General features: G+C 61.5%; 1 protein-coding gene across 10 annotated transcripts in view; it reads right to left on the bottom strand.

The window, feature by feature from the left end:
• The window catches only part of UNC13A (unc-13 homolog A), a 36,864-nt gene extending 27,624 nt beyond the window's left edge, over nt 1-9,240 (bottom strand). For 5 of the 10 annotated variants that reach the window (XM_064734577.1, XM_064734579.1, XM_064734578.1 and 2 more), the window contains exons 1-10: nt 9,107-9,238; nt 4,317-4,346; nt 3,911-4,010; nt 3,435-3,552; nt 3,142-3,265; nt 2,901-2,974; nt 2,767-2,821; nt 2,055-2,090; nt 1,357-1,567; nt 795-920 (exon numbers count right to left, since the gene is read on the bottom strand). In XM_064734577.1, coding sequence (XP_064590647.1) covers nt 795-920; nt 1,357-1,567; nt 2,055-2,090; nt 2,767-2,821; nt 2,901-2,974; nt 3,142-3,265; nt 3,435-3,552; nt 3,911-4,010; nt 4,317-4,346; nt 9,107-9,128 — 896 coding nt within the window. In that variant the 5' untranslated portion in view covers nt 9,129-9,238. Of the gene's footprint in view, nt 1-794; nt 921-1,356; nt 1,568-2,054; nt 2,091-2,766; nt 2,822-2,900; nt 2,975-3,141; nt 3,266-3,434; nt 3,553-3,910; nt 4,011-4,316; nt 4,347-9,106 lie in introns of all 10 variants that reach the window. The other 5 variants (XM_064734581.1, XM_064734585.1, XM_064734587.1 and 2 more) reach the window with 2 other exon arrangements.
• Nucleotides 9,241-14,594: the final 5,354 nt, after the last annotated feature.

Raw genomic sequence — 14,594 nt, 5'->3', positions numbered from 1 at the left:
GCTGCCGGGGACAGGGCAGCCCCGTGGCTCCGTGGGGACAGGCTGACAGAAGCAGACATGCAGACAGGACAGGGACATGCCGAGGAAGAGGCCGACACCACGTCTCCAGCACTGGCAGCCAGGGCTCAGGGGGTGTGTGAGGGGACAAAGGTGAGGGGCTGGGCTGGGCAGAGCCCAGAGTGGTTGAGCCAGGCTGGGGAAGCCAGGGGACACCGCAGGGAAGAGAGTGCTGGGGGATGGCTCAGGCTGGTCCCAGCTGGGAGGGGTACTGGCATCATCCAGGTACCTTGGGAAGGAGCACTTGGGGCACAGGGATGCAGGAGACACAGCTCACACCTGGAAACCCCACACCTCCCCATCCTGATCCTGGCCAGAGCTGGGAGAGGCGCTCTTGGCACATGGCAGGATCCCAAATCACTGCATGAAGCTTTTGCCCAGACAGGGACACTCTGGCAGGTGACCAGGAACAGGGAGTGGCATTTGAGTCCCCAAGGGCCCAGTCCCACACCCGCTGACACGACAAGGAACAGGCAGCAGCGCTGCCAGGCAGTCACAGTGCCAGCAAGCGGGACCAGGATGCCGGGATGTCACCCCATGAACTGGAGTGCAGCAGCAAGAGGGGCTGGGGGGACACCTGGAGCACCCCAAAGCTGTCCCTGCAGGAGGCTGATTCGGGGCGGGGAGGGTGGCACAAGGCCGCCCTTGCCAGGACTGGTGTTGGCCTCACCATGGCTGCAAGGACCGAGCACAGCACTCTGCGACGGCACACGGCACACGCACAGGTAGGGACCCACCTATCCGACAGGTCTAGGGACCGCCTGCTCTCAAGGGAAGGCTGGCGGCTGGTCCGCCTGCTCGACTCAGAACCGGACTCAGCGTCGCTGCGCCCGATTGCGGCAGAGTCTACGCTACCATAGCGTCTGCCAGGGGAGGAGAGGAACATGGTCAGCAAGGTCCCACCGCCACCCGCCACCCCCTGCTGCCGTGGGGACTCTGGCAGGGAGGCTCTGTCCACCTGGATGGGGCTGGCACTTCGGGTTGGGCTCTGCCACCAGAGTCTGTGTCCCCAACCTGCTCTCGCTGCACTGCCCAGCTCCCAGCAGGGACAGCCAGGGGTGGGGGGCCCCAAGCCCAGTGAGGACAGAGGAGGGCAGTGACCCAAAAGAGTTTGAAAACTTCCCAGTGAGAAGGGAAGGCTTGGATGGAGCCAGCACCACCCCACTCTTCCTCACCTCATCCTTCCCTCTGTCACTGGGAGCGCCATCCCTGGCGTCCCCCTGGGGACCCGCTGGCCTCTGTCACCTGTGGGGGAGGTTGAGAGCCGGTCCCAGGGTGAGCTGGCTGTGGCCACTGTACCTGATGGGAGCCTGGTCCGAGTAGTCCATCTCGTAGCTCTGCATGGAGTCGGTGTAGGAGTCGCGGGAGCTCTGCTGCTGGTGCCTCATGGGGTACTGGTGCACGGAGGCGTTGGGCTGGGACGTGGTGTAGTAGGGTGGGGGGATGCTGTTGCTGGTCTCGCTGCGGTAGTCACTGTCCCGGTCATCCACGGTACTGTCAGGGTCATCATCTGCAGGGGGCCACAGTGAGCAGGGCAGGGGATGGCCCAAATCTGGCCCTTTAGTGCCACCACTGTGTCCCCACCATGCTGGGGAGGTGGGCCCAGCGCAGGATGAGGGGCGAGCTGACGTTGTCAGCACAGGAAGGGTTTGGCGGGATGAGGGGAAGGTGGAGGGGGAATTTGGGACATACAGAAGGAGGAAGAGGATGGGGGAAAGGACCCTCCCTCTGCCCCACCAATATTCCAGCTCGAGCTGCTCATTGCCACTGGGACCCCCAAGGGCACAGAGCCCCATGGTGCCATGTCCCCACCAGCCCATGGGGACAGCCCTGCCCAGGACAGGGCACTTGGTGACACTGTTCTCACCCAGTACAGAGTCGTGGCACAAGGCCACAGGCTAGACCCAAGCTCCAGGTCCTCTGAGCCCTGGGCCAGGCAAAGAGGGATGTGCTGGGGACCCCCAGGCTGGGAAGAGAGGAGTGGGCAGGATACTTACTCTGCTGTTCTCCCCAGCCAAAATAATTCCAGTTGCCTACAAAGAAAGGGGCAGAGACAATAAAGATGGAGGCAGCTGGTTGGGAGGAACCAGCATCTCCCCAGAGGGCACACTGGGCTGGGGACACTGCCCTGGGGACAGCATCCAGGATGGGGCACTGAACATGACAACACCAAGCTGGACTGGAGACAGTGCCTGTGGGGGCATGGTGCCACTGACCCAGGCTGGGGACAATGCTATGGCCAGGCATGGTGGCACTGACAGGGGACGGGGCCTGGGGCTGAGCACAGGGGCACTGAACCATGCATGCCCCTGGGGTGGTTATAGAAGGGGAACTGAGGCATGTGCTGGGACAAACTGAGCTGGCACCCCAAATGCCTCTGCAGGGCCCCCATCCAGCAGCCCCCAACACCAGCCTGCTGTCCCTTGCCCCAGTGGAACTGCTCTCATCAGCCCCATTGCTCCTATTGCTCCCCTCCACACACAGGAAGGCTCAGCCACTGTGGAGCTGGGAGACAGCAGAGAAACACTGGCAAACACAGGAAGGACAACAGGAATGGGGATGGGAACTGGGTATGGGGTGAAGTTCAACCCCACTTGGGTTGGGATCCAATGCCCAAAGCAGATGTGGAGTACACCCCCTAAAACTCCTCGGTGTGGGAAAGGAGGGTGTGGGTGTCCCCCAGCGGGGCAGGGACAGGGCAGCACTTACAGCACTGTGAGCCATGCACAGGCAGAGGCTTTTCCTGCTCCTCCTGGAAGGCATACTGGGGAGAGAGGGGCTGGTGAGGGCTCCTGCTGGCAGCACTGCCCCTGCCCCCTCACCCCAGGCCTGGCAGCACTCACATCATCCTGGTCCCGCATGGCGTTGAGCTGCTCCAGTTTCTTGGCCCAGTACCTGGCCTCCTCCTCAGGGATATCTGTGAGGGCAAAGACCCCAGTTAGTGCACAGACCCCCCAAAACAGCCCTCAAGCTTTTGGGGCTGAGGATCAGACCCTCAGCCTGAGCTCCAAAGCTCATGAGCAGCCCTGGGGCTGAGGGCAAGGAAGGACAGCCTGGGGATGGGGATGGGGACAGGGCACCCACCCAGCGGCAGCTCAAAGCGCGTGTCCAGGAGGATGCGATGGAAGGTCGGATCCTTGGTGCCTGAAATCTCGTTGTCTGTCATGATGACCTGGGAGTCGAGTGTGAGCCATTCCCCAGGGCCCTCCTGTCAGGTAGAAATGGAGTGAGGAAAGCTCCCAGAGCCCCCTTTCATTCCCCCACAACCCCAGCACACAGGGTGTGGCCCCAGGCAGGATGGGGAAGGCTCTGCCTGGCCCAAAGGACAGCTGGGGTGACACATGTCCCTTGGGGCTGAGCCTGTGCCTGCCTCCTACCTCATTGGACTGCCTGATGGTCCGGAGGGGGATCCACACCGTGCCCACCATGGTGTCCCAGATGAGCCCCTTGTTCCACACCTCCACAGTCAGGCCCAAGTCCAGCCGATTGATCTCACTGGGGACAGGAAAGGGATCAGGTTACCCCCATGAAGTTAACCCCCCTCAGGTCTCTGCAGCCTCCTGGGACCACCCCAGCTTCTACCTGTCCTCTCAGGGACTGCCAGGACTCAGGTGAGCCCCTCAGATCTGGGCTCAGGGCAGTGGGGGACTCCCCGTGTTGTTTATGGGGGCAGGGGGGAGCAGCAGGGATGGGGGAGCTCGGGGGACCCCTGGACACTCACAACATGGAGCCCTGCACACCCACGGACACTCACAACATGGAGCCCTGCACACCCATGGACACTCACAACATGGAGCCCTGCACACCCATGGACACTCACAACATGGAGCCCTGCACACCCACGGACACTCACAACATGAAGTCCTGCTCCCAGGAGGGCAAGTTGCCCCGCACTGCGATGGTCGTGCTCTTGACATTTTGCACCTTCAGGGTCACGTAGGTGTTAAACTTCTCTGTGGGAACAAGCAGAGGGTGAAGTGACCCCCAGTGTGTCCCCACTCCCCGACACTGCCTCCTGCCACCCCACACACTTCCCTCAGCACCCCAGTCCCAGGAGGGATCCTGCATCTGCCAGGGCTGGGAGGATGTGAGCCACCCCCTCTGTCCAGGGCACCCCCATTTGTGTGTGTATGTCCCCAGCTGATGCCTCCAGAGCTAAGGGACCCTCGACCCCCTTCCCCAGCCCCTCCTCTGATCCTGCCACACCCAAGCAGCCCAAGAGCCCCCCACCCTCTCCCCTCAGGTGGGGTCTCACTTACCTTGGGGCCCATCATACTTGGCCTTTTTAACTGTGGGGACAAAGGGAAGGAAGAAAATCAGGCTGAGAGCCCGGGAAAAGGCTGGGGATCCCCACCAGAGTGTCAGGGGGGTGGGAGGACCCCAGTCCTGGTTGACCCCCCACGCCCCTCCAGCTGCCAGGTGGGAAAAGTGCTGGGATCCTCCATGCCAAATGAGGGTGAGGGATCAGATATGAGATGGAGGTGGGAATCAGAGGGGAGAAATTGCTCCCCCAAAAACCTGCTACTGTGTGATAGCTTGCAACCCCAAAGGACCAGCCCTCCTCTGCTGAGGGGGTGTTACCCCCCCTGACCCCACACTTTTGACTTGGGATTTATTTGGAGAAACAGAAGATGTTACCATCCATGTCCAGAGGAAAACCTGTGGTCTGGGGGATGCTGTTCCTCATTGGAGTCCCATCTGGGTGGCACCAGCCCAGCAGGACCAGGGTTAATTAAGGCTCCCCCAAACCACTGACCCACATTTCCCGAAGAAAACCGGGTGAGTGGTGCTTGTAACCCTCCCTGAGCCAAAACAGCCCCAGGGGTGGAGGAGATGCCCCCCAAACCCTATACAGCCCCAAAACACCCCCATTGCACCCCAGCCCTGTCCCCCCCATGGGGGCACTGTGGGGCTGGTTCCCATCGTGCCCGTTGGGGGTGCAGGGAGCCCTCGGATCCTGCTCCACGGGATCTGATCTGATCCACGGGAACCCCCCCAGTTCTGGCTGACACCCCCAGCTTTATCCCGTTGTGGGGGGGGTCGGTCCCCAGCCTGTGGCTGCACTGGGGGGGCAGAGGGGGCCGGGCACAGCCGGTACCGACGCCGCCAATGCCCGGGGGTGTCCGCGGGGCTGTGGGGAGGGGACCGGGCGGGGAGGGAATGACACAGCACCGGGAGAACGCGTAAGTGACGCGGGTGCCAGCGGGTGCAGGACCAACGTGACCGAGCAGGGATGAAAATAGCCCTGGCGACATCAAAGGTAATTTGATTTCGGAGACGTGCCACTCGCCACCGCTTATCAGCCGCCACCAGCGCCGGAGGGGACGCGGGGCTGCCGCCAGCGCCACGTGCCTGGCTGGGCTGGCAGGAGGCACCAGAAACCTCGGGGAAACTGAGGCAAGGGAAAGCAGCACCTCGGAAACAACTGGGGAGCCTCCAACCCGGCTGCCTGCCCTGTGCCACAGAAAGGGTGACACGCTGGGTGGCTCTGTGCCCCAAGGAAGGTCAGCAGAGACGCCACTGGCAGCCATGTTCCCAGGGAACCACAGAGATGGGGAATTCACACTTGGGGGGTTGGCACAAAGCTCCAGGATCCCAAAGATCCTCGAGTGACACCAGGCTGGGAGCCTGGGGGCTGTCTGGGGATGGCTGGCACCACTGTGTGTAATGATTATGTAAATGAAATAAATGTATTTATACATTCTATTTTACATATTATAAATTGATATTATTCTATTCTAACAGAGCATTTGGAGCCAGAACCTGCCTGTGGCTGACAGGGATCCCCCTTCCCCCGGGTCCAGGGGCACCCACTATTCTTTACCAGCTGCTGCTTCCAAAAAGGAACGGGAGAGCAGAGGAAGGAAAAGCTCCAAAAATACCCGAGCTGACAGGAACAAACAATTACCCAGGGAACACGTGGCTTTCCTGGCTGTCATCTCCTGCCAGGGAGAAGTCCTGCTGTCACCATCTGCAGGATGTGCTGCCCTCCCACCCATCAAAGGGTCCCCAAAGCTGGCACAGGGGTGGCGAGTCCTGGGGTGCCACCCTGGGGCTAAACCTGAGTCCCCAGGCAAGGAGCTGAGGACAGTGTGACACTCATGTGGCATCAGCAAGCTGGGGTCTCCCAGGCTGGGGTGATCTCCCTCCTCTCAGGGGATGTTGAACAGCTGCGGAAATTGAGGCAGGAGGCAGCTGGCAGGGATTGGCATTAAACTGGGCTGGGCTGTTGGCATGCCCCAACAGGCCTGTCTGTCTGTCTGTCCTTCCCTCTGCCTGTCCACGCATTCCTCTGTACATCCATCCTGCTGCCTGTCCATTACCAGTCTCTCCACCCACCCATCCATGCTCCAGCCATCCACCCACCCATCTGCCATCCATCTTGCTGTCCATCCATCCTCCCACCCCTCTATCCATCCTCCCACGCCTCTGTCCTTCCTGTCTCTCCATTCACCCATCCTTCTGTCCATCCACCCACCCCTCTGTCCATTTTCCTGTCTCTCCACTCACCCATCCTTCTGCCTGTCCATCCATTTGCATATCTGTCCACCCACTCCCACCATTAGTCCATCTCCTGTGTGTCCATCCCTCTGTCCGTCCATTTACCTGTCTCTCTGTCCCCTCCCCTCTCTGTTCACCCACCCCACTCTCCATCCACTCACCAGTCTCTCCGCACACCCATCCCCATGTCTATCCCCCATACATCTGTCTGTCCATCACCCAACCCTCCATGCACCCCTCCATCCATCCTTCCATCCGTCCACCCACCCGTCTGTCCTTCCATCCACCCCTCTGTCCTTCCTCTCCCTCTGTCCCTCCACCCACCCACCCCTCAGCCTCCGTGATCACGTCTCCCATCCCCTTCATCCATCTGTCCCTCCGTCTCTCCATCTGCCTCTCCAGCTGCCCGTCCGCCCGCCTGTCCATCTGTCTGTCTGCCTCCCGCCACTCCAGACACCCCCTCCTGTCCCCAGTCACCCCACACTCCCGGGTCACTCCAGTCCTGTCACGCAGGGACACCCCTGGCACAAATCCCCCAGGAGGGGCAGGGAAAGCCGGGGGAGGCTCTGGGGTGGCACCCCCGCCCCCGGGACCCCCAAAATAGCCCGGGGAGCGTGAGCAGCGAGTGGTGACGGGCACTGGGGGAAGCCCCAGCCCACTCGGAGCTGTTCTGAGCAGCCACCCCCAGCGCCAGCGAGGGTGTCACCGCATGTGACAGTCCTTTAAGTGGCAGTAAAGAGGCACTTCCCCTGCCAGAGGAGAGTACTGAAATCTGGGGCTGGCTGGGGGGGCACACAGGGGCATGCCAGCTGTGGCACTGCCACCAGAGAGGGGGCTGTGACAGCACCTCAGGGACAAGGACACGTCAGGGGGGTGGAAGGGGCTCAGCCTCCATCGTGATGAACTCAGGCAGCACCCAGAGAGCCCCATTTCCTCCAGATTTCACCTGGGGTGAGGGAATCCAGGAATCCAGACACTCCATGCCCCCCCTTGTCCCAGCTGTCACTCTGCCACCTCCATCCTCTGACCCCAAGACACACGAGTGCTACCCCGTCCCCACCAGGATGTCACAGGGCCTTGAGAAGGGGGTAAAGGGACCCCTCCCGACTTCTGTCCCCTGAGCAGCGAGGCTGAGGCCAAGCCTGCAGGACTCATTTGGGCACTGGATTGGGCAGGGCTCAGTGTGCTGGGTGCAGGGATCCCCTACCTGTGCAGTCCCCCAGTACATCCCAGTATGGGAAACCAGCACCAGCTCCCCTAACTGGGCACACAGCACCAGACCCCCAGGTCGTACCCTGACCCCCACCAGCATCTCCATGCCAGGCTGGGCAACACCTGCAGGGGCACAGGGGGCTGCAGGAGGTGGGGCTGGGGCTCGGGCTGCAATCTGAGAGGGGCATTTAGGGGTTCAATCCCCACAGTGTGGGATTTGGGGTGCATAGGGTCTGTTTGGGGGAGTGAGAATGTAGACATAGATAGATAGATAGATAGATAGATAGATAGATAGATAGATAGATAGATAGATAGATAGGGATGGATGATTTTGGGGAGATTGAGAGAATGTAGAGATACATAAATGGGGATGGATGATTTTAGGGGTCGGGGCTGCTTCAGGGTGTAATTGGGGGGGTGGGAGTGGATGTGGGGTGTTGGGGGCACAGATGGGTTATTTTTGATGAGGGGGTGGTTGGGAATGCAGAGGGCTGCATCTGCAGGATGGGGGTGCCTGAGGATAGGCGGGAGGGGTGGGGTCCGGGGGGGGCTGGGTAGGGGGTATATGGGGAGACATGCGATGGTGGGGGGGTGTACGAGCACGGTGAGGTCAGCGCTTGAGGGGGGTGTGGGAAGAGACGCGAAGGGAGCAGGATGGGAAGGGCAGGGGCTCCGAGGGGGCGGCAAGCTGGAGAGGCTGGGGTGGGCGGCAAGGGGGGAGCCCCCTCCCCACGGCGGGGGAGGGCGACGGAGGGAGCCGGGGGGGTTTATAGGGGAGCCCCCTCCCTCCTCGGCAGTGGGAAGTTATGGGGGCAGCTCCCGTCCCACGGCGCTGGCAGGATATGGGGGAAGCCCGGGAGTTGTTCCGGGGGGAGCCCCTTCCCACAGCGGGAGGGGAGCCCGGGAGGGTCCCGGGAGGAGCCCCATGGGGCGGCGGGAGGCGCGGAGGGAGCCCCGTCCCTCCCGGCGGGGGTTTGGGGTCAGGACCAGCGTTCGGGGGGATCCCGGGGGGTTCCGGGGGATCCCGGGGGATCCCAGGGGGTTCCGGGGATCCCTGTGCGGGCAGGGCGCGCCCACACCCCCGCCCCTCCCCCACCCCCGCTCCCGGCTCCCGCGCCGCGCGCGCGCCCCCGCCGGTTCATTCATAAATCCACGCGCCGGGCGCTGCTGAATGGAGCCGTTCCCACGGCCCCCCCGCCTCACCGCCCCCTCCCGCCCGCGCTCCCCTCAGCCCCGCCGGGCCCGCGCTCCCCCCTCTCCGCCCCGGGCTCCGCTCCGTCCCCGCGCGGGACGCGCCCCCCGCCCGGCCCGCGCCCGGCGCCCCGTGCCCCGGTACCTCCGACGCAGAGCAGCGACATGGCGGCGGTGCGGGTGCCGGGGGGCGCGGGGGGCGCGGGGGGCCCTGGCCGCCGCCCGGCTCTAGCGCGCCGCCATCTTCCCTCAGCACCGCGGACAGCGCCTGACGTCACCGCCGCCCCCGCCCGCGCGGCGCCGCCCCCGAGCCCCGCCCGGAGCCGGGGCCGAGCCGGGTCTGGGGTCCCGGGGGGGGCACGGGGCGGAACGCTTGGCTCGGCTCGGGTCGGCACGGCACGGCACGGCCACACGGCATGGCTCGGCACAGCACTGCTCCGCTCGGCAAGGAGCGCGGAACGCCCGACACCGCCCGGCACGGCTCGGCACAGCACCGCCCGGCACGGCACCGCCTGGCACGGCACGGCATGGCACGGCACGGCACGGCATGGCCTGGCACAGCCGCAGCGCCCCGCGGAACGGGCGGGGGCCCTGCCCAAAGCGGGGCCGGCGCTGTCCGGTGTGGGTCCGGCCGGCTCGTCCAGCCCCGGGGGCCCCGGTGCCCTCCCTTCCCCGGCAGGGTGGGCTGGGGGAGCTGTGCGTGTCCTGCCCTAAAGGGGGGTGGCTTTGGGGTGCAGAATTTACCGCACCCCCCAGGCATGCTCCCCCCGGGCCGTGCTGGGCATGTTCCGAGATGGGTCTGAACAGGGACACACTGTCGTTGTCACCCCCTCCTCATTGTTGTGTCCTCTCTCCTCTCGGCCACCAAATGTGACATCCCAAAAAAGGCTCAGATCTGGGCAGTGATCTCAGCTCAGGGGCTGCAGGAGCTGCCGTGGTCCCAGGCAGGGACCAGCACCCAGCTCCAGGTGCTGGCCCTCATGGGAGGGGTCCCACATGAGAGTAAAGCAGAGACCTCCACCTCCATCTCTGGGGACATGAGCTCAGACAGGGATTCACCCTGTCCCCATTTGCCTCCTGTTGTGGAGCCAGGTGATGGGCTCACACTGCCATCCCGCTGATCCTGGTGGCTCCAGCAAAGCTGTCACCACTTTACTCCCATGGGATCATTGCCCAGCAGAAAGTGGTATCAGGAACACCACGGGGAAAAGAGACACCAAAGGAAACTGAGGCAGAGAGAGCAAAGGAAGATATGCACACAGGGGCACCTGTGGGACTGAGTGCCCTGGCCTGACCCTTGCACTGCTGCTTCGTCACTAAGGAGTGATCCCAAATGAGTGCAGGGCCTGACCCTCCCAGAGCAACCCCAGTCCCTGACAGTGCAGTGCTGGAGCCACTGGAGGCAGGAGGTGTGGCAGGGGGACACCCACGTGTGCCCTCACACACCTGCACAGCCCCATCACCCCCACAGGAGCACATGGAACCCCGTGGGGTGACAGCCCGGGCAGGGTGACCCAGTGTGGGCAGCAGGGAGGCCCAGCTGTGAACAGCCCACTGCCACCTCCAGGAACAAGGCCCTGGAGATACTGGTACGGTGGGCAGCAGTGGGCACAGCCCTTCCTGCAGGGAAACTGAGGCACAGAGAGCTGGGCTTTGCACCAGTGAGGACCCAGAGGAGGCAGGGTCACCGGGCATGCTGAGATGCCAAGGCAAGCCCCCAGGTCCTCAGGCTCAGCCCCAGCCCCCTCCCCAGCACATCCATTCTCCTGGCTCTGCCTCCCAACAGCCCTGCCCCAGGAATGGCAGAGTGGGGGTCATGCCAGGGTGGGGTCAGCACTGAGGCCACCTCCTCCCTCCCTCCCCTCACTCTGGGCGCTCTCACCCCTCTCTGCCCCCCCATGGCCTGTCAGAGCCCTTCCAGACCCCCATCAAGTCCCTGGAGATGAACCAGGAGTTTGTGGCACCCCCAGCTCTGGCATTCCCACACTGCTCCCCCCACAAACACCATCCTGGCAGGAGCTTTGGGGCCCCCCAGGCTGCCCAGAGCCCTTCCCCACAGCAGGGACGTGCCAGAGCCTTTCCCAGCCCTCCAAGGACTCTCCGTGTATTTTTGGTGCCGTCTCTTGGCATCTCCTCCCTGCTCGGCCAGCCCTGGGGCACCAGAGCTGCCTCCAGCGGGAGCGTCTGCTCCGCTCAGCGTCAGCGCATCGTCCATGTGCGGCACACGTGGGGCACGGCACACACTCGTGTCACACTCGTGTCATACACACACACCACACACACACACACACGTGCCACACACATTTGTGTCACACACACTTCACACACACTTTTCTCACACCCACACTCATGTCACACACACTACTGTCACACACACGCTCGTGTCACACTCATCACATGCACTCTTGTGTCACACACACATTTGTGTCACACACACGTCCCACACTCACTCATGTCGCACACACTCATGTCACACACACACTCGTGTCACACACATTTGTGTCATGCACACACTCCAGTCACACACACATCACACACATACTTGTGTCACACACTCAAATGTCACACACACACTCATGTCACACATACTCACACACACACTTGTGTCACACTCGTGTCATACACACATCACACACACACTCATTTCACACACACATCATCACACACAGTCGTGTCACACACATTCCTGTCACACACACTCAGATTACACACACAAATGTCACACACAGAGGCCACACACACACTCATGTCACACTACTGTCACACACATGCTCATGTCACACTCATCACATGCACACTTGTGTCACACACACTCATGCCACACACACACATTCATGTCACACACACATTCATGTCACACACATCACACACACACTTGTGTCACACACACACTCGTTTCACACACACCTGTCACACACACACTCCTGTTACACACACACATTCACGTCACACACACTCCTGTCACGCACATTCTTGTCACACACACTCATGTCACACACACACATTCACATCACACACACACATTCATGTCACACACACTCGTTTCACACACACACTCCTGTCACACACACACTCCTGTCACACACATTCCTGTCACACACACACTCCTGTCACACACACACTCGTGTCACACACACACTCCTGTCACACACACACTCCTGTCACACACATTCTTGTCACACACACACTTGTGTCACACACACACTCCTGTCACACACACACTTGCCTGCTTGTGCCCACACACACACACACACACACACACTCACACTATCACCCACCCCTTTAAAGCCACCTTTTCCAAGGCAAACAGCCATTCTGGAAGATTCCAAACAGGGAGATTTTCATCATTCAGCTCAATCTGCCTGCCCACCCCCCAGCACCCATTGCTGCCCAGTGCCACCCTCCTGCCCTGGTACCAGCTCTGAGCTCCAACCATGGCTCAATTTTGGGTTCATTATCTGCCCCAAACCCTTGTTTGGATGAAAAAATTCTCATTGGAAAGGAAAGTGTTCATGAGAAGCTCCAGAGTTCTTTTCCCAAGAAAAGTCCTGGCTTTTGATCAAAATTAAGGAATTTTAAAAATAGTGTTTAGGAAAATAAGTAAATCAGAAAGTTATCTCCATGCCTTGAAATTAATTATTTCCAGGAGCTGAATTCTTGCAACCTGCTCCTCCTGCTGCTTCCCTTCCCACACACCCCAAAATCCTTTGGCACTGTGTCTGTGGTGGTGCCCAAGCCCCCTGGGCCCCAGGCATGGCTCCATCCCCAAAGCTTCTTGTCTGGATGTCCCCAAATGTCATCAAATCTCCAGCTCAGCATAAACTCAGCTTCCCCCATGACTCCTGGGCCTTAAAGAAAAAAAAAAACACACAAAAACTCAGACTTCCTCAAAAACTTTCTCAATCCCTGCAGCAAAATCCTGGGGTTGGAAAGTCTGCAAGCAGCAGTCAGGAGGGGTACAGGGGGCACAGGGGGCACAGGGGGCATAGGGGGAAGGCTGGGCACCCAGCAGGGACCAGTTTGTCCCAGTAGGCAGCACTGGGAAGGACCTGATTGTCCCTGAGAATAACAAAGCCAGAGCTGGCTGTCCAGCCATGCATGGAAGGGTCAGCCCACGACCCCCAAACTCCAAATCCCAGTTCCCGGGAGAAGGAATGCTAAATGGACATGGGGACACAAACAGCTGAGAGCACAACACTCACTGGGGTCAGGATTCCCTTGGCAAAGCCCAAAACCCAGGATGGGGAGCAGGAGCAGGCTCAGAGGGAGGGGACAGATGTGACCCCACTGGGATCCTTTGGGGAGCCCCACAGCACACGTGGAACAGTGGGCCCAGGAGGATGTGACCCCTGAGGCCCCTCTGAGCTCCTCACAGGTCCTGCTGGCACCAGGGTGACAGGGCCAGGAATGGCCAGTGACAGATCCTGCCCCACACTGGGAGCAGAGATCAGACCCACAGCTCTGCTGGGGTCCAGCTCCCCCAGATCCTCAGGGGACACCCCCACACACCCCCTTTCATCCCAGAGCTACAGGGGAGGAGGAGGAGGAGGAGGAGGAGGAGGAGGAGGAGAAGGAGAAGGAGAAGGAGAAGAAGAAGGAGAAGGAGAAAAGGAGAAGGAGGAGAAGGAGGAGAAGGAGGAGAAGGAGAAGAGGAGAAGAGGAGAAAAGGAGAAAAGGAGAAAAGGAGAAAAGGAGGAGGAGAAGGAGGAGGAGAAGAGGAGAAGAGGAGAAGAGGAGAAAAGGAGAAAAGAAGGAGAAAAGGAGAAGGAGAAGGAGAAGGAGAAGGAGAAGGAGAAGGAGAAGGAGAAGGAGAAGGAGAAGGAGAAGGAGAAGGAGAAGGAGAAGGAGAAGGAGAAGGAGAAGGAGAAGGAGAAGGAGAAGGAGAAGGAGAAGGAGAAGGAGGGTGCCCCCATCTGAGCACATGTGTGTTGGGTGGAACAGGTGACATGGGCGCCCATCACCCACATGGGACATGCCGGGGTCCCTGGAGCAGAGGCTGGCAGGCTGTGGGTGGCACCTGCAGCAGCCCTTTCCCTGGGCAGGCAAAGCCCAAGCAGCTCCCACACCCTCCAGGACCCAGCACATGCCTTTGCTGTCCGTCTGTCCCGCTGACGTGGGTGCTGTCCCTGCGGCGTGTCCCGGGCTGGCACAGCCCCTGCCCGGCAGTGCCACCCACAGCCCACCCCGAGCGGCCTCCCCGCCTCCCCGGGGGCAGCGCGGACACTCCCGGCCTGGGATCATTCCTCGCCTCCGTAGCCGCTTTCCCAGGGCTGGGAGCTGCCCTGGGCGCTTTTTGAGGGGCAGGAGTGTGAGCGATGGCCCCCGGAGCAGGGCATGGTGCCAGCCGCCTCCCGTGGTAGCCGCCGGGGATGGAGGAGGGCAGGGCAGCGGCACCGGCCGGGGGCTCCGTGAGGTGGCAGCTCTGCTACGACGTGAGGGCCAAGACCTGGTGGATGGTGAGTGAGGGCGGCCGGGCCAGCGCTGCAGGGACCCCTGGGCTGTTTGGCTGTGGAGGGGGAAGCTGATGGTGGGCACAAGAGAGACGGGGCCAAGGATAGGAAGGTTGTGCCATGGCCCTGGCTGGGATCAAGGCAGGGAGGGAGGGTTGGGGTGGAACCCTGGCCCATGTGTGC

Source organism: Zonotrichia leucophrys, chromosome 28 (assembly GCF_028769735.1).
Source record: "Zonotrichia leucophrys gambelii isolate GWCS_2022_RI chromosome 28, RI_Zleu_2.0, whole genome shotgun sequence".
Lineage (NCBI taxonomy): Eukaryota > Metazoa > Chordata > Aves > Passeriformes > Passerellidae > Zonotrichia > Zonotrichia leucophrys.
The sequence above is the reverse complement of the archived record's forward strand: the minus strand, read 5'-3'. Positions and strand labels throughout refer to the sequence as shown.